This window comes from Candida orthopsilosis, assembly GCF_000315875.1.
Source record: "Candida orthopsilosis Co 90-125, chromosome 6 draft sequence".
NCBI lineage: Eukaryota > Fungi > Ascomycota > Pichiomycetes > Serinales > Debaryomycetaceae > Lodderomyces > Lodderomyces orthopsilosis.
Genome location: NC_018300.1, coordinates 377490 through 396635, shown reverse-complemented (window position 1 = coordinate 396635; position 19146 = coordinate 377490). Strand labels below are relative to the sequence as shown.

At 38.7% G+C, this 19146-nt stretch overlaps 8 protein-coding genes across 8 annotated transcripts; 4 read left to right on the top strand and 4 right to left on the bottom strand. All coding sequences in view use genetic code 12, as the record gives it.

Moving 5' to 3' along the window:
* Positions 1 to 105: 105 nt before the first annotated feature.
* CORT_0F01910 (hypothetical protein) lies at positions 106 to 2049 on the bottom strand (the record flags this gene model as incomplete). Its single annotated transcript, XM_003870498.1, has 1 exon — positions 106 to 2049. One exon carries the CDS (start codon positions 2047 to 2049, stop codon positions 106 to 108), a length of 1944 nt encoding a protein of 647 aa, XP_003870547.1.
* Positions 2050 to 2237: 188 nt separating this feature from the next.
* On the top strand, positions 2238 to 3827 carry CORT_0F01900 (hypothetical protein; the record flags this gene model as incomplete). The annotated part of the gene is made up of 1 exon (XM_003870497.1): positions 2238 to 3827. One exon carries the CDS (start codon positions 2238 to 2240, stop codon positions 3825 to 3827), a length of 1590 nt encoding a protein of 529 aa, XP_003870546.1.
* A 2336-nt stretch (positions 3828 to 6163) lies between these two features.
* CORT_0F01890 (Ccm1 protein) lies at positions 6164 to 8248 on the bottom strand (the record flags this gene model as incomplete). The annotated part of the gene is made up of 1 exon (XM_003870496.1): positions 6164 to 8248. The coding sequence occupies one exon, from the start codon at positions 8246 to 8248 to the stop codon at positions 6164 to 6166; it is 2085 nt and encodes a 694-aa protein (XP_003870545.1).
* Positions 8249 to 8632: 384 nt separating this feature from the next.
* On the top strand, positions 8633 to 13270 carry CORT_0F01880 (hypothetical protein; the record flags this gene model as incomplete). The annotated part of the gene is made up of 1 exon (XM_003870495.1): positions 8633 to 13270. The coding sequence occupies one exon, from the start codon at positions 8633 to 8635 to the stop codon at positions 13268 to 13270; it is 4638 nt and encodes a 1545-aa protein (XP_003870544.1).
* A 39-nt stretch (positions 13271 to 13309) lies between these two features.
* On the bottom strand, positions 13310 to 15265 carry CORT_0F01870 (hypothetical protein; the record flags this gene model as incomplete). The annotated part of the gene is made up of 1 exon (XM_003870494.1): positions 13310 to 15265. One exon carries the CDS (start codon positions 15263 to 15265, stop codon positions 13310 to 13312), a length of 1956 nt encoding a protein of 651 aa, XP_003870543.1.
* A 188-nt stretch (positions 15266 to 15453) lies between these two features.
* On the top strand, positions 15454 to 16404 carry CORT_0F01860 (Apa2 ATP adenylyltransferase II; the record flags this gene model as incomplete). Its single annotated transcript, XM_003870493.1, has 1 exon — positions 15454 to 16404. The coding sequence occupies one exon, from the start codon at positions 15454 to 15456 to the stop codon at positions 16402 to 16404; it is 951 nt and encodes a 316-aa protein (XP_003870542.1).
* A 446-nt stretch (positions 16405 to 16850) lies between these two features.
* On the top strand, positions 16851 to 17172 carry CORT_0F01850 (Qcr7 ubiquinol-cytochrome-c reductase, subunit 7; the record flags this gene model as incomplete). Its single annotated transcript, XM_003870492.1, has 2 exons — positions 16851 to 16861; positions 16917 to 17172. 2 exons carry the CDS (start codon positions 16851 to 16853, stop codon positions 17170 to 17172), a joined length of 267 nt encoding a protein of 88 aa, XP_003870541.1.
* A 364-nt stretch (positions 17173 to 17536) lies between these two features.
* Positions 17537 to 18460, bottom strand: CORT_0F01840 (mitochondrial dicarboxylate transporter; the record flags this gene model as incomplete). Its single annotated transcript, XM_003870491.1, has 2 exons — positions 17537 to 18374; positions 18429 to 18460. The coding sequence occupies 2 exons, from the start codon at positions 18458 to 18460 to the stop codon at positions 17537 to 17539; spliced, it is 870 nt and encodes a 289-aa protein (XP_003870540.1).
* Positions 18461 to 19146: the final 686 nt, after the last annotated feature.

Here is a 19146-nt window from a genome sequence, read left to right as displayed (position 1 = left end):
ATCAATCACCTTCATAATTACTCTACACCGCTATACACATTTTTATTCTCTGCTATACCTTAATCACTAACCTGAGAGCAGGCTGAAATATTAACCCTCTTGCCGCTATTCGGTGTCTATAACTTGTCCCAACCAATACTTTACATCATCACCCAAATTATCCAAAAATCCCAAACTTGCATAATCAGAAACAAGGCCAGTTATTTGGTTCACCATGGTTCTCTCTTCAGGAGGTATATTTCCAACATCACTAATTGTATTGCCACTATTTTTACTATTATTCTTAATAATGACAATCAATTTTGCGCCATATTTGATTATGTAACTCATCCAATCATGCTTGTTACCCAAGGCAAATTTATGATAAAATTCATGGGCAGTAAAATCAAAGTTTTCAGAAATTTTAATCAACTGGTCATGGATATTGACAATAGTGGGGTATTTTTCACTGTTGTGATCAAGAATCAAAGGAATTGATGATGTGTAATTCATATGTTTAAAGTCAAACACCGTGTATAGAAAACTGTTATCTATGTTGGCCAAGTTTAGCGTTGTCATGGAATTAGTGCTCGTTCCCAAGGTTGATGATTGATATTGAACAATTTCTTCTTGTAGTGGCTCAAATATAGTGGACGACAAATGCTGGTAGAATCCGGAATCGTCAAGGTGACTTGCTTCCAGTGAGTCGTATATCAAAGTGATGTAGATGTCTTCGTGGAAATAAGTTACTAATTGGTACTCTGATTCAACTACCCGTTTTTCAGATGCGTCTGACTCAGCTTCTTTCGTCGGGAGGTAGACAAGTTTTCTCGATATAGAGTGGTCAAGTTGAATGCCATATAAGAAACGACTAAATGTCTCCTCATGCAGGTTTACCGATTCTCGTCCATCCTCGAGGTCTGGTAAAGGTGCGATTGAACTCCCGCTCTCACTCGAGTTTCCAAAAACGTTTGGCATCGAAAGCCATGGTCTAGATGCTTTTGAGTTGAGTCGTGGCATGTTCTCGTTACCATCGATTGTATCTGTGGTACTCCCGCCACGGATCATGTCAGACATCTTGTTCCACGGTTGAACGACTAGATTGTTGGTTAAATTCATAGGGTTCATAAATCCCATCACCTCTTCTTGTACTTTACCACTCTCATCGCCATCATCAACATTTCTACGGTTTGTAGCTTGCATGATGTACTCAAACTCCATCAAGTTGTAGACATTTATCAACGATTGAATTTCCAACTTATTTGTCATTGATTGTACATCAATGAGACCTAATTTCTTAGCAGCAGGAGCAAAACTATTGATAATGAGGCCATGTGGAATCAATTCCTCGTCCAAGATTAAATTTCTAAACTCGTCTTTGACTCTCTTTGGGATCGAAATAGATGATTTTTTGTATCCCTCCATAATAAAGGTATTAAACCCCATGTAGTTTAAAGTATTGGGCCACTTGATCTCGCGAGTTGTCAACTTCAGATTGTATTCAAATAGAAATTTACTCCACCACTGGGTCGATAGATCTCGCAATACATCAACCCCCGGTTCCTTGTTTATAGTTGTCAACGTCTTGTGAAATAATTTGAAAAAAACATGCTGTTTGTTCAATATATATTGTAATTGTTTGGTGACAGTTTTATCACTGGATGCAATAGAACATATAAGATTATATGTTTCCTCGATTTGAACCACTACAAAGCTTTCACCTTCCGACCTTATGACCATTGGCTTTTTTGCTTTTTTACCTGCTTTGGAGGGGGTAATGAATTCCAGTGAAAATGCATATACTCCTTGCATCAATCCCGCTAATCGTATCTTGACATTGGAGCTTATCTCAGCAAGTGTGTCACTATGTACAAAAGTAATCAATTTCTTATTCAACTCTGAGTCCAGCTCTTCCTTCGTGCCCCGCACATCACTGCTAACATCGATGACAGCAATGTATTTGATCTGCCCTGGCCCAACAGAATCCAATGCTTCAACATGTTCAGATGTTTCGTTTGAGTTCAACGAGCTCCTGAAGCTTGGTAGATAGTGTGTGATATAGCTGGCCATTTCAACATCCTATGCACCTGGTTCTATCCTGTGGTTGAGTCAGGTTGAATTGTCCTCGTATTTAGTCTTTGATTTTTCGGTTAAACGAAAATAAAATAAAATAAAATAAAAATAACGTAGAAAACCAGCCGGGTAAAAATTGAGTCGTGATTACAAAAATACTAAAGCTAATCACACCTAGACTGCCCATGACGACCTCAGGAACAACCTCTACAGTCCACTCTTCCAAACCACAGGAGAGTAAGAAACGCAGAAAAAAATCGAATGATATAAACGGAAATGCTCATCGATCAGGCTCATCCAATCCTAACTTGGCATTGGATGTCCCACCCTCGAAAAATGGGACCTCGATTAGAAAGAGAAGAAAGGTGCATAGCATTACAGGAAAGGAGAGCATTACAGAGCATGGAACTGAAAAGCAACAACAAAATGACTCCAAGAAGCTCAATAGCAAGGATACAACCGATGAAGTACCTGAACAAGACAACGCGAAGCTCAATATGGAAAAATCTGAACCTGAAAAACTAGCTAATGATGAAGATGGTCGGAGTCAAGGTTTACCGTACGATGACACTAATTCCTATAACAAGAAATCAGGAGAACTAAATCAGGAGCAGCAGGAGAGATTACTAGCTGCTGCTAATGCAATAATGGAGGAAGATATGATTCCGACATTCCCAGAATCTGAAACCTTAACCGATAATGGCCAATCCACTACGCAATTGTATACATCCAATGGAGTTGATGCACTGTTCGATCATTCTTCGATATACCAGAAATATGTACACAAAAAGCCAAGTCAAGTTGGACCGCCCGAACTTCCCAAATTCAACTATGACAATATTCGAGATACTGATGACTTGATTTTGGAAACATCACAGAGGGCAAATACATGGTTTTTGGAAAATGTACCTGAGAATAAGCGAGGGAAACCACGGCCATTCACTGATGAAGAAGATGCAATCGTTGACTATTATTTAGCAGGTTTTTGCCATTTTAAGAAATGGGATAGAAATGATTTGTGTAACAGAATATGGACAAATGACCGAACGAAGGACAAATTTTGGAAAAAAGTGTGCAAAGCAATTCCTTATAGAACACAATCCAGCATTTATAAGCATATCAGGAGACGCTATCACGTTTTCGACGTGAGAGCAAAATGGAATCTAGAGGATGATGAGAAATTAAAAAATCTAGCTGTGACACATGAGGGACAATGGAAAACAATTGGCGAAATATTGGGGAGGATGCCTGAAGATTGCAGAGATAGGTGGCGAAACTACATCAAATGTGGACCAGGACGAACGTTGCAAAAGTGGACACTAGAGGAAGAGGCCAAATTGATAAATGTTGTCAATGAGATGTTGCATAATCTAAGAAATCAAGAAGATAAAAGTGAAGATGCAACTAAAATCAATTGGACTGTAGTGAGTGAGCGCATGAACGGAACGCGGTCTCGAATTCAATGTCGTTACAAGTGGACGCAATTGAACGAGAAGCAGAATCGCATTGGGTTACCCAAGATGACTTGTGAAACAAAGCTTTGGCTTTTGCAGAAGATTACCAAGAAACATGCAAAATCTTTGGAGAAAGTGAAGTGGCACAAGGTAATGAAGAGTTATGCAAGAGATAAGCCGGATAATGCAGGATGGACAAAGAGTGAACTCGAAAAATATTTAAACGAATTGATCAATCAACATCCAGAGAAGCTAGATTTTCAAAACGTTATACAAGATGAAATTACAAAATTGAAGTCGAGCAAACCGGAGTCGCGTTGAGGGATCTGTGACTACAATGGAATAATTCACATGTGAGCGGCTCACAAGCAAGGGCTGCACCCGGAGTTGATGGTATTTGAATACTAGAGGGTTAAAAATTGTGTGAATTTAACCATATTTGATCCGAGACGCAATGTCTACAAGTGGGTCTATTATTACTTCGTGAACATGTGCACATTGTTTTAAATCTCTCGTTGACATGTATCAAATGAGGGGGATTCTTGGTCTGATGAGATTGGGTGATGATACATCGAACGAGATACATGTAGTATCAGTGTAGCTAGTCACATTTGGTAAAGGCATAGGAGTTGAATCCAAGCTCTCATAACAAAAGCTGAGGCACGCAGTTCATCAGGTTTATTTGATTTGACCTTTCTTAAACCACTAGTCTGTTGTGACTATGCTCAAGATGTCCAACTCTTAAACGCATGCTAGAGAGAGCTACTGTGCGACTGCAATGATTTTTGAAATAACCAAGTATTGACTAGAATATCCCCTAAAAAATTGTAATTCTCAATTGAACTTATTCTCCTTTCCATTTCCCTGGAACATAAACTTTTTTTTACAGACGGCACGAATCACACATTATTACTTGACAAGAGGATCAACGTGTTTATATTTGGACCAAACCTTTAATTTTGATGAGAAAGGGACTGGTGGTGTAAAAGATAAAGAGTATAGGGTCACGAAAATTAAGTCAGAATTATCGAAGATGAGAATATGGGCTTCACACACGTGTAATCTAGTTAAAATCTCACCAGTACAAGCTCACCCCAATATTCACCAGCAACGTACAAGGATCAGGCTAAGGATACTGAACATACCCACTGATTTCTACTACGAATTTTCAAGACTCTTGGTTTAAGATACCAAGATGGTTGGATCGATTATAGAGATTGGTCGTAGTAAAAAGCTACGTAACCTCTTGTATGTAGATCAACAAAAAACATTATAGGCAATAAATTTCGAATATTAATAGTATATTGTAATGCTCATAATCGATATTTTGTCTCCTCTCTTTTGCTTTAGTGATCAGACGTGTCAAAAATTCGAATTAAACAAACCTTTCTTTGTAAGGTGTGTGGAGCAAAATTTAGAGAACATATTAAATATTAGTTGCCACTCATGAAATTGCAAACTCTCATTGGTCCAGAATACCAGACAACATTTCTAAAGAGCGATATACTTTAAGTTTACTGTTTCTGACCTACAAAATTTTATAGCTTAACAACGTTATGGAGTTTATAGAGAGCTGGTATTAGTCAATAAAGCTACTAAGAAAGATTACTTATCTACATATTAGTTCTTACATGATCTTAGAGGTATTTCATATAATTTATTTTTGTATTAATTCCTCTTGACATCATAACCCTTTTTTTTTGGTATGATTTTTAGTTGCAAAATCTATACAAACTACCAAATTCTCTCTCTTTTTGTAAACTTTTATGAACATTTTTACCTTAAGAATTCAACATATCAATAACACTCCCTCTTGGCACGTTATCCCGCCATTTCTTACTGTCAACAATCATCACACCAAAAACAGTTTTTCAGCTGGACTTAAGGTCAACCACATTTGTGACTTCTTTATGAGTCCGAAAGTCTCTAGAAGAGTTAGAGATTCTCATTGTGGCTTTTAGAGGGTGAATTTCTGCCTTGGAGGTTAATTGCTGGAGTGACAGTTCCTATCACGGCGGTTTCTATTTCGTGACAAAAGGAGTGGCCGAGAACAGTTTCTGAGGTTGGTGGGGACATATTATCAGCCTCAAATGGAGTCAGAAGGCATTTCAACCTTATGCAACGAGAGAAGCTTATTTGTAGTTGTAATCAAGCTTTGATGGTGAAAGGCTTACATTTTGTTAAGGGGGTGATGACTGATTCGTTCAATCCCCATGGAAAGCCGAAGAGAACATGGAATACATATTTGTTGGGGACAAAGGAGTTTGGGTATATTTGCAATACTTCCAGATATTCGTCTTTGGAAGAAAAAAGATAGACATAGAGGGCTGTGGTTTGATAAGTAAACATTGAATACACAGATTCCATTTGATTTCTCGAATTTATTTCAATTTTGGTGAATTTATTGGAAGGGCCTCCAACCCTGTCAATGGATTGTTATTTCGATTTGGAAAAGTCACGACGAAGAGGTTATTATTTCAGTATGGAAAATTGGCATTGGCTTTCAAGTCCTTAGCCCATAATAAAAGTAAAAAGAGGTATATGTATTTGTAAATGCTATTGAAAACTGAAGAATGATCTCTTATTATGCTAGATTGCTATCAACAAGTATCCTAAATACGTAAGCTCTATAATCATGTTCTATTTACAAGTATCGCCTAATATTTATTTCTGTTGTTTCTAATTACACGTTTGATCTCTTCTGTCATTTGCGAATCTTCAATTGTTAGTGCAGCACCTACTAAGCCACCCAACTCTCTCCAACTCCAAGGAAATCTATCTTCTGACAGAAGAACAACAGATAACGCATCTTTGAACATCTTCAAATCCTTAAAGCAATCCACTAGTGCTCGGGCAAATTCAAAATCTGTCAGGAATTGAGTTTTCCGAGGCATGTTTTGGTAGACTTTTGATTTCCTGTACCGACCACGCTCCTGTAGAACCTCCTTTGCAAGGTCGTAGTTTTTGAACTTTGCTGCTGCCCTTAGGGCTGCAACATAAACAGGAGTATCTCTGGTTATCCTGTGACACCTCTTTTCTACTTCGCCAACTTTCATTATAGTAACATTTCCTGAATTTGGCACGACCGAAGCTTCTAAACTTGTGAGATCTTCATAATGTTTGCGGAATCCTTCCAAGGTTCCCAAATGAACACATGTATTCAAAAACGATGTCACCAACTGAGGAGTTAAAAGCCAAGGCTTGGATTGTTTTATGAATGAAACAATAGCAGTCGCTTCAGCCAAAACTGTGTCTTTGTTGGGCATTTTTATCAATGGAAGGAAGGGAAACCCATCCAGTTGTTGTGTGAAATCCACATCTTCCATCACTTTTTGTTTAAAGATTCGGCCACGTTCATCGAGTTCAATAAAGCTACGCTTGGTAATCTCCCCGCTCATATACTTTGAATACGACATCATCAAATATAAAACAGCTTTGGATGTGACAGAGTTGGTTTGAATCATTTTCAAAAATAGTGCCCTTGTTAGGTCCAAGGTGCCTTCGAAAGCGGATATATTCAACATGCTCTCGTATGTTTGTAAATTTGGCAGCCAGCCTTGGTCATATATTTTGAAAATAAATTCCCACGATTTTGTTGCGAATCGCTTGCTTTTACAGCAACCTCTAGCCAATGAAGCTAAAATATTTTGGTTCAAGGGCACATCATTGTCCAACATTTCTTGGTATAGATCCAATGCCCCTTCCAATTTGTTATTCTTTACAAAAGAAAAAACCATATCAGTATAGTTGCGTTCATTCGGCTGCGTTTTCTCAGATAAAAATTTCATAGCATTGAACGTCTCGCATGCTTTATTGTGATCGTTTACATAATAAATGTATCCCTGAAGTATGGAAGAAAACACCGAGCGCGTTATCCCAATATTCTTTAATTGCATATCATTCAACAACTTTTCCACCTTCTTCATGTCTTGATTCTTGACGTACCCACATATCATTGTCTCGTAATAGTCTGCCTTCTGATCGTTTTTCATTAAAAGTTTTCCAAAGTAGACTTCCATAGCTTGGATTTCTGTTGAAGATACAACTCCTCCAGTTGCAAGCGACTTGAACAAAAGAAATTCAACCTTAGGGGTGATTGCGATCCCTGCATCTGAATACATTTGTGTTATTCGGGGCGCAAGTTTTTTTAGGTCTGACGGTGGTATCGTTTTCACAAATGCTTGCACAGTTGTGGCATCAAGGTCTCTGAAGCCCCCACTCAATTCCAACTGGTTCAATATGAGACCCCATTGAGGTTTGAATTCCCCCACATTTTTAGGGGTCAAGTATGTAGAAACCAAACCGAGTTTTTCGTTAATCTCAGGCGGGAAAGCATACTTTGTAGATTTTTGTTTAGAGCCAGAAAGTAAGTCTGGATTACGTAACGCCTCATACATTTGTTCTGTTGACTCAGACGTAGCTTCCCCGTGTACTTCCTCTTTTGCTTTCAGTGAAACCTCTTTCGTTAGTTCTCTCAAAGAACGTAACTCATCTCTTGCTAATTTCCTAAGGTTTATCCCATCAGGATTTTGATACTTTTGCTTTTGCAGTAGCCTCTTCAACTCTATTCGATGTTCTATTTCGTCTTCCATTTGTGGTGGTGGTGGTGGTGGTATTTGCGGTGAAGTTGCTGAAACCCTGGGAAGGTATAAATGACATCGTTTACCTATAGGGTGCTTGAAAGATGGTGCTGTCGGTAGTCTAGTTGAATAACTGGAAGGAAATCTCACCAGTCGTAGCATGTCTAGATTACAGAAGGTAATAGGTTGGTTACACCAATATTATTTAAGGGTATTTGTTATAGAAGGATGTATCTAGCAAGTAAGTGATAGTCTTTTATCCACTTTGGGTGATATTCTGTTGACTAATTTTGAGCATATGAATAGAAACAGTGCGATGGGGAGGAAGGAAAAAAAAAGGCAAATACTAAATGATCTTCACAAAAGTTACATCATACAATAGAGAATAGAAAATAGACAGACGGAGAGAGAAATAATCAATTTTCGAGTAAGCCTCAACAAAGGATTATCAAACCATCAAAATCAGACCAGTTCAATACACAGAACTTATGACTGACTGATTCTTACAATTGAAAGCAAAACAAAAAGAAACGGCAAAAACAAACGATGACTCAACTGAACTTGGATTCACTTCATATTTCCTCAAATGAAAGGCAACGGTCAGCTTCGACTGCTGCTTTACACCCCGATCTCGGCACCCTCACTTCAAAAGATCCACATTTGATGCTGAACTCCTCGGGACTATCTCCCGGGGTTGGTACAAGTGGTATTACAAGCGGATCGTCTGATATACCTCCTGATTTGGCTATATTGTTGCAAAAATTGGATGAGGATTTTTTGGTGAATAAATCAATCGACCAGTGGACTTATATAAATCGAAGAGAGGAGGTCATGCAGTCAGTCAATAGACTTCACCAGGAACAGAATCAGGATTATTTCCCCTTGGATCCTAGTTTATTGGAGGCCCCTCTCCAGCCAAGGAGGTCAGCAACTTTTTTTACAGATAATAAGGCTTCAGATAATATTTTAGACATTTTGAAAAACAGAGCCAGTATTTACAAATCTGACTTGGCTTTTGTAGTATTGGATTCCAGAGGAAAGGAAGTGAATTCTATTACATGGGAGAAACTTTATTTGAAAGCTGTAAAGATAGCCTACGAGATCCAGCATAAATCAACCATGAAAAACAGTGATACTGTTATTCTATTATACAAGGATGGAGAAGTTACTGAGTTTGTTGCGGCATTGTTTGGATGCTTTCTTGCAGGAGTCACCGCGATCCCCATACATCAAGATATATCGTTGAGTGAGGTTTTGAGCATTTTAACACTAACATCATCCAAGCTTCTCTTATACTCGGATACAGTGGCGAAAGAGCTTGAAAGACTCAATGCACAAAACCTGAGGATACAATGGCCTGCTAAATTGTTGAGATGGAGAACAACGGATTTTGGTTCTGCGAAAAAGTCGGAGTTATCTTCTTGGAATTCCAAGCACCAAAACAAGCGTGATGCTGCACAAAGTATGAATCTAGCTTACGTTGAATTTTCGAGGTCTCCGGTTGGAGAGCTACGTGGAATTGCACTTAGTCACAAGACTATCTCACATCAAATGCAGTGCTTGGATGTAGCGCTTCTGAGTTTACCAAACTCCGGGGGTGCCTTTCGCCGTAGTAGCAAAGAATATAAAGGAAATAAAAAGGTTGTTTTGGCTACATTGGATATCAGGTTTTCCATCGGCCTTATACTAGGAGTAATTTTTACCATCTATAGTGGGAATGTGTTGTTTTGGGCCCCACAAAGGGTGATGGAAACGCAGGGTTTGTATGCAAATATTTTGACAAGATGTCGCGCATCTTTGTTATTGGCCGATTACTTGGGACTAAAACGAGTCACGTACGATTATCAAGAATCACCTAGTGCGACAAGATACTTTTCAAAAACGCAACGAGTCGACTTTTCATCCGTTAAATGGGTTTTAGTGAATGCTTTAACTATTGACGGAGAGTTCATGGAAATATTGGCACAGAGATATCTCAGGCCATTAGGTTGTCAACAACCAGAAAATGCAATTATTCCTATGCTCACGTTGAGTGAATATGGTGGTATGGTAATATCTCTTAGAGATTGGCTTGGAGGAAAGGATAAGATGGGAGCTACACTGTCGGATGAGGAGTCAAGTGATCTATCCTCGGTTGTTATTGACAAGGAATGCTTAAGTCGAAACTTGGTGAAAATCGTGGAGACTAACCCATCTACTTCTGATGACATTGGCAGCAATTACCTTCGGGTTGATGCCTTTGGATACCCTCTTCCCGATGCCACATTGGCTGTGGTAAACCCCGAACTGGCAACATTGGTCCAAAAAGGAGAGCTAGGAGAAATCTGGATTGATAGCCCGTGTCTCTCTGGGGGCTTTTACGGCTTGAGAAAAGAATCGAAACTGATATTTCATGCTAAATGCCGTGGTCCTGATGGCTTACTTGAGATGGATTTTCTAAGAACAGGACTTTTGGGGTTTACGCACAATGGTAAAGTGTATATATTGGGATTGTATGAGGACAGAATTCGTCAAAGAGTGAGTTGGATGGATCACCCATCGTTCAAAAAAACTAATTTAGATCTCGGTCAGTTTTCAGGATCGAGGTATCACTACTCTTCACACTTGCTAGCCACTTTAGCAAGTGAGGTCAAGCAAATTTATGATTGTACGATTTTCGATATATTTGTCGGTAATGAATATTTGCCTGTTGCAATAGTCGAGGCAGAAGTTATACGGAACCAATTTGAAGATTCGAGTGGTACAGATGCCAATAATGGAGCAGTAAAGACTAAAACGGGAGATGTTGATCAAAATAGTGGTGCTCCACTTAACGAGCCTGTATTGAATGCGATTGCCCAAAAATGTTTTGATACCCTTTATAAGAGACATTCGTTGAGATTGTATTGTGTGATGGTTGTCGATTGCGATACCTTGCCCAAGATAATGCGAAGTGGTGGAAGAGAAATTGCAAACATGCTCTGTAAAAAGAAATTTTTAGAGGGAACGCTAAAGGCAGATTTCGTTAAATTTTTTGTCAGGAAATCAATCAGTCTCATACCACATGGAGAGGATGTTATTGGTGGCATATGGTCTCCATATGTTTCCGAGTTGAGAAATAAGGCGTTGAGGAATTTCCCCAATCAGTATTCTGCCATTGACTATAGAGCGAAAGCAATTGACGACAAAACTGGCACAATATTATCAGATTTCAAAACGATAAATGACATTCTCAAGTTTCGTGTTTCGAAGAATGGGGATGCCATCGCCTTTCAAAACGTTGAGGTTAGTGGTAAAAATAAACCTTTGACATGGAAGAAGTTTGAGCATAAAGTCCACGCTGTTTGTCAGTACTTGATAGACAAGACTAACATTAAAGCCGGACAGTACGTCATATTGATGTACTCCTTATCTGAAGACTTTGTTGTGGCTGTCTATGCTTGTTTTATTTGCGGGGTAATACCCATTCCGATGCTTCCCTTTGACTCAAACAGAATTGGCGAGGACTTTCCTGCATTTATAGGGGTTATCAGAGACTTTGACATCTCGGAAATATTAGTTAACGACGAAGTTGAAAAATTCTTGAAAAATGGGCCGATAGCAGACTCGTTGAAAAAAGTCACCCATAAGCGAGTGAAGTCGCTCAAGATAAAAAACACTACAAAACTCAGCAAGGTGTCAAATGTTAGTTCCTTAACAACCAAAATTGCAACATATCTGGGTTCCAATAAGAGTAAGAACAACGATACAATTGCATTGGTTTGGCTAAATTTCACTTCAGACCATTACCGTGTTGGAGCCACGTTGAGTCACAAGAACATCATTGGAATTTGCAAAGTGTTCAAGGAAACATGCAACCTTAGTTCTCAGTCTGCTATTGTGGGCTGCGTGAGACACGCTTCAGGAATTGGTTTTGTACAAGCATGCCTTTTGGGCGTGTTCTTGGGAACCACTACCTACTTGAGCTCGCCCGTTAATTATGCAGAAAACCCTTTGTCGTTTTTCTTGACACTTGCTAGATACAAGGTAAAGGACGTGTTTGTTACCGAACAGATGCTCAAATATGCGGCCATAAAGTTTTCTCCAAAAGGATTCAACTTGTCACACTTGAAAAATATGATGATTAGCACTGAAAGTAGAGTCGAGGTGGACTTGTTGAGAAAAATAGCCAAAGTTTTCCAACCTACGAAGATGAGTGCTGCATCAATGTCAACGGTCCATAATCACTACTTTAATCCAATTATTTCGACTCGGTCATACATGACGGTTGCACCCGTTGACCTATATTTGGATCCGGTTGCATTAAGACAAGGATATGTGTCAGTGGTTAGCCAGTCAGACGTGCCAAATGCACTACATGTGCAAGATTCTGGAATGGTGCCAGTTTGTACAGAGATTGCTATAGTCAATCCTGAGACGAGGAAAATTTGTAAGGAGGGTGAATATGGTGAAATATGGGTTTGCTCAGAAGCTAATCTTACGTCGTTCACAAATGGGCCCCGTGGACCGGTTGACAATTTCACACCAATTCAATTCAGTGGAAAAATTGAGGACGGTAACCCTGATGTGACCTATCTTCGAACGGGAGAGTTGGGCTTTTTACACAATATTTCTATTACCAAAAACAAGCGCAATCAAAATGAGAATGAAATTTCATCGTTTCAGCCACTATTTGTTTTGGGAAGAATTGCTGATACTTTCGAGGTGATGGGTTTGCATCACTTCCCTATAGATATCGAAAATACGATTGAATTTTGTCACGCAGATATCTACAAGAATGGTTCTTGTGTATTCCGATGCGCCGATTACACTGTCGTTGTATGTGAATCCAAGCGCACGCGGTACTTCGCATCCTTGGTTCCGCTCATCATAAACACGGTTTTCAGCAAGCATCACTTGATAATTGACATTGTCGCCTTCATCAAGAAGGGTGAGTTTCCTATATCTCGTCTTGGAACCAAACAAAGAGCAAGGATTGTTGACGCTTGGGTACAGGGGGTCATACCTATTAGTGCATCTTATGGCATTAATTATGGTGAAAATAGCATGATTAAGTTGATAAAAGAGATGGAAAAGACAGCGCAAGAGAATCCTATGATAGAACTCAAGAATCCAGCATTGTCTTACTATGATTCTGAATTTGAGAGCACCAATGTTTTTGATGACGACAAGAGGGAAATACTCAAGTTGAATGATCGACCTTAGAAATTTTTAATAAGATTAGTTATAAAATTTTGTGCAACCTTATTCCCTGCCTCTTGCTCCGGACAATGACTTTAAAGACTTGAACAACATATCACAGACACCTGTAAAACCCTTCAGATCAAGGGTCCTAAGAACTTCTAGCTTTATTGATTCTCGACTCAATTGTAACCACTGAGTTCGATCATCGGTTTGCATGAATGCTATATTCTCTTCTGTAAGAGGACCCTCAATTCTCGCATCAAGGTTATGTTGATCTTCCAACCGTCGCACACTCTTAGTCGCAATGAAGACAAATACCGGGCTCATCAATATACTTCCAACATCGCCAATCCCAATGCTGGCCAAACATGAATTGCGTATCTTGGGCAATAAGCAAGAATTGAAAAAAAGCGCCTTATGCGACGAGTCTCGTCGCCCATCGAAACTGAGAAATCTTCCTCTCCAAATCATGTTTACAATATCCATTGTGAAGGAGTTTTGTATCCTACGTAACTTGTCATCCGTGTAGTGAAGCCTCTTTTCTTCAGCAATGTGGAAACATATACCATCCAATAGGTTCAAGTCACCGTGGAGCAACATAAGGTAGACGACCGAGCGTGGTAATGTGAGATTCGCATAAAACAGTTTATCAGTCACACGTAGTCTCTTGTACAATAAAAGTATTTTTCTTACCATTATACTGCGAATCCTAGGGCAGAATTGACTAAGATCCAATAGTATTAAAGTAATCTCTTCCAAAAATTCAAAACTACCTGGAAAATCAACGTCAAACAACGATAGAAATTCCATAATATATTTCTCACACAAGCGCAGATATAGATGAGGATCTTGCAAATGGTATGTTTGTAACTTCTTCTTATCATTTATAATCATTGACCGCATTTCGGAGACATTTGTCTTTATAAGTCGTATGAAGTTAACTCTATGGTGAAACAATTGAGGCCAGTCCTTGTCCTCATTCGAATTTAAAACGAATTCATTTATCAGGCTTATAAAGAAGTCCTTTTTATTAAAATGTCGATAACACCACAAGACACGGACGATCCAATGATCGCAAAAATCTTTGTCTTGAAACGATGTAATTTTGAAATAATTATCTACCTCAACTAAATTCAACTTATTTGCACATAGCTGCACCGCAAACATATGCTTCACCAATGTTTCCTGGTGACCACTGGGCAAACCAATTGATATCGCTACATCCCCCGAGTTGCGAGTCACATTGCATTTCGAAGCTGGTCCAATCTTTCTGCGCTTAGAGTTTTCTTCCAACGACCTCAAACAAGATACACCGGTTTTAGTCTCTATAACACTTGTATACAATGTGAAAGGAGGTGGATTGGGATTGGTGATCGCGTCAATCACTTCAACTAGCTCTCGCAAATTTGGATCTGTGGGAAATTTGATTTGCAAGTCCTTGATCAAATTATAATCCCATTTTCTCGTGAAATGAAGCAGTTCCGGTTTCTTCCAGTTTCGACAAAATCCGACTGCGGCTGGATTTTGAAGAAAAATGAACTTTAATAAGCTTGAAATATAAAGTCTCAAAAATTCATACGACAATAGTTTTCTTAGTATTGGTAGTAGAATGGATACGTATTTTTGAATAGTAGGTACAAAGAAGTCCAAATTCTTCATGATTTGACTCAAGACTTCCACTTGTAATTCAACAGAAACCTTTTTAGACGGAATTTCTTTTATTCCGTGGGCACGATTTTGAGTTGGACCCAAATTTGCCAATATGTTAAGCAAAGTTTGTATTGACATATCGCAGGATGGATTCAAACAACACTTTACCAATGTGAGCTTGACCGATTCTGACAACGACCTACGGCCAAGCTCAAAAATTATATTCAAGACCTCACGAATTACACGCTCCAGATATCCCTTTTCCTCTTGTTGAGCTAGATATCTTAGTTGAGAATCATCGATCAGCTTGTGAATTCTAACTGAAGCCAATATTTTGAGGACTTCATCATCTTCACTCGATCCCATTGGGTGGTTCAACCATGGACTTTGAGAGACAACTTTCTGCTATTGGATTATTTCGCAATTAGGTTTCGTCTGAAATTTTCCGTTCACAGATTTTTTACATTTTTCCTTTCAGTGCGAATTCAACATTGGTCCGTTGAACGTTAAACTGGTGTAGAATTATTCATCATTCCCTTGTGCCAACAATTATAATGTCCAACTATAGTTTACCATCTGACTTCTACACAATTTTAAGTGAAAAATACCAACAAGCGCTGGAATCTCAGAATGTTTTGTTCAATGGGGATGCAGTAGTGAATGAAATTGAGCTGATCCCAGTTGGTGACAAGACTGCAAATATCCAATTGACGATGTTGACCTCATTGATGCATAGACCCGAAAAAGGTGATGAGAATTCCAATCCTTTTGGCAAACCAGAACCGGAGCTTACAATTCTTGATAAGTACGGACCTGACCACCAATTTAGAATTGTCTTCAACAAGTTTCCGGTGATTTCCAAACATTTCTTAATGGTGACAAGGACCTTCAAACACCAAAACACCCCGCTCTCTGAGACAGAACTATTTGCAACGTATAATATTTTGGTGGAGCTAGCTAAACAGAGTCCCTCAGAGGAAGATTGGTTTGCATTTTATAACTGTGGACCCGAGAGCGGTGCTTCTCAACCACACAAACATATACAGTTTATGAAGACGCCTCCACGAGGTAAATTTGAGCCCTATGCTGAGCTCCTTTCAAAGAATGATTCTGTCCCTGCAAATACTCAAAAGCCATTACAAGACAAGAATATTCCTTTTGCACATTATTTAATTCGTTTAAGTGAAAAGGACGTTGATGAAGAGAATTTAGCCACTTCATTTATCTCACTTTTCCAACACTCAATGAATGTTCTTAAAGAAAATGATCAGCACCACATTTCGTTCAATTTCATCATGACCACAAAGTACATGCTTATGGTACCACGGTCAAGTGCAAAATTTGAGGACAAATTGGGAATTAATGCATGTGGAGTATACGGTCTCATCTTGTGTAAAAACCAAGAGTTGTTTGATATGGTGAAGGAAATTGGTGCTTTAAAAGTTTTAGAGAATGTCTGTTTGCCAAATGCATCAGAACTTCATGTAGATGAATATAGCTATTAGAAACGATAAAAGGTGCACATAAGACGCAATCGAAGTACGAAGCTTTTTGGAACAACCATATTCAAGTTCCCATCTCCTTTAAATGCTCTTAGTCGTAGGTTCAGTACTATAGTGTGCAAAATTGTATGTGCTTCATTACCTTGGTACTCCCTTGCAATATATTTCCGAATTGGGAAGTTGATAACAAACAACCAATTACAATTTGTTGAAAATAATTACTCTCCCTCTGAGGGAAACGAAGGAAAAAAAAAAAAAATAAAGCAAATACTGTAGGAGCTGGTGGTACCATTACAATCAACCGAATCTATATCAAGGGATTAACGTCAACAATGCTGTCCATGACTTCAGTCGTTAAGGCTGCCAACTATATATTGTCCAGACCAACATTGTCAAAAATTGTCACCCCAATTGCTAACAAATTTACAGCTTATGCTGGTTACAGAGAGATGGGTTTAAAGTATGTTTTTATGCGCAAATGTCCATTTCAATGATAAATACTAACTAGTGTATAGGTTTAATGACTTACTCATGGAAGAAACACCTATCATGCAAAAAGCTATCAAAAGATTGCCCCCGGCATTAAGCTATTCCAGAAATTTTAGAATTCTCACCGCCCATCAATTGTCATTGACTCAACAAATACTTCCAGCAGAAAAGGCTCTCAAACCAGAAGAAGATGATCATTACTTGATTCCATATATTTTAGAAGCCGAAAAGGAGGCATTTGAGAAGGCCGAGTTAGATAACATTGAAGTCAAAAGTTCTTAGGTAAATAGGTTGGAAAGAATGTACGAAGTTTCAATTTATTTTCTTGTGTGTCGAGCTAAAGCGTTAATATAAAACATCGTAATGGGAGTCGAATCAAATCGCAGTCATCGACCATTTCACTACTACATGTGTATGAAAAATGGGACTCCTTCGTAGATTTAGACAGGTCCTGCTTTTACTTAGCAACAATCTACAAGTGTGCTAGCGACTACAACGAGGAACCACGCTGTCCATTCTTGTAATGCATCATCATTGTATGTTCTTTTATTAAACGTTCTATAAAATATCTATAATAGTGTATATCGTTGCTAGTTGTAATGATAAGTTGGTGTCAAACTGAAACCTGAACTCACATTTGAGCTCTTCACATTCCAAGTTTCAAGTTCCGCAATTGTTCCAAGACCAAAAAAGTAACAATGGTGTGGGGACCCAACCTGATAAAAGCCGGAAGCCAACCCCTAAACATGAAGCCAATTCCTTCTTGCTTGATTGCGTTCTGAAGAATAGTAATTGCGTTTTGACCGCTGCCTTTGCTGTTCATGATTCTCGTTTTCACTACGTCTGCGGGTGAGCAAACTGTGGTTGCAACTAATCCTGCAATCAAGGAAGCCCCAAAATGAGTGGATTTCTTTGATGGATCCATATGTATGTGATCAATCAATAAACCTTTCGCGATATCGTAGGTAACAACCTGCGAAGCAGTCATTAACACGCCTCGAACCAAGTTCGGAGATAATCCCCTAAATAAGGATTGAACTCCTTCATTTTTGCATACTTTGTATAGCCCGTCAAATGCGTTTTTATAATTGCGTCGTTGTTGAATTGGCAAAGTTGAATCGTTCTGCATCCTGATGTTCACAACGTCAGCTGGATTACCCACAAGACCACCCATTGCCCCAGCAATCATAGACATTGGTAATAAAACAAGAGTACCGGGGTGTTGGTTGTGACTTTCTTTGATATAGTATTCCTTGAGTACCTCGTATATACCAAAACGAGTTGTAGAGTAAGTAGCTTGTCTCAAAAGAGACGCTGTCAACCCCGAGTAGATTTTGAAGAATCCTTCATTTGATATTATACGATACAACATGGAGATTAGCGATTGCCCAGGAATGGTTGCAGTTTGTAATCGTACCTTTGCAAGATCCAACGGATGGGTCACTAAGCATGCTGCCATGCTGGAGAAACCGCCATACCAGAATCTTTATTGAGTTAGTAATTCACAAATTAATTCATTCAGTATACACAAAACATACGGGTATTGGATTTTTGTGCTTTTCAGACTCATCTGTATTTGAATGCAATAAAGAGATCCAACACGATACTGTTGAATAGGAAAGACAAGATCTCGTACACAAAAAAAATTTTTGCAATCTCTGCATGGAAGTTTGTTGCTACCATAAGCTCGCAAATTCATTACCATCCATCAATACAGGTCTAAATATATCTCAAGCATACTTCTTGAACACAACCTAAAATTCGACTGAAGTCAATTTGCTAGAAAGTGTCATATTTTTGTATATATTCATACTCTAAAAAAGCTTAGAACCCCTAACTTTCTTGATTTTTTCAACTTTTAAAGGGTTTCATTTAGTATGTATATTATGATTATACAATTCTTTCATGCCCAAACTATTGGCGCTATGAGTTAACAAAAATGCATCGTACTTAAATGTACTACATTAATTCATCACTAAATCACTTGTATATATGGCTTACAACAAATTATTAGACATTAGCAAGATCTCTTTTCAAAAGAATTATTCCAATTTTGTTGTTTAATGTGCTTCTGACTAATATCTCCGAGTAAAATTTTAACTTGGTTTCGTTGTCTCAAGGCGCTCAAAATAATCTTTTTGGGTTCTTTAGGGATACTAGTGGGTCTCGTGTCCTCTATTAGTGCGACCATATGTTGGTTTTCCACTTATTACGTGGTTCCAATCTTTGGTGCATCATTTTTGGTATGCTCCGCAA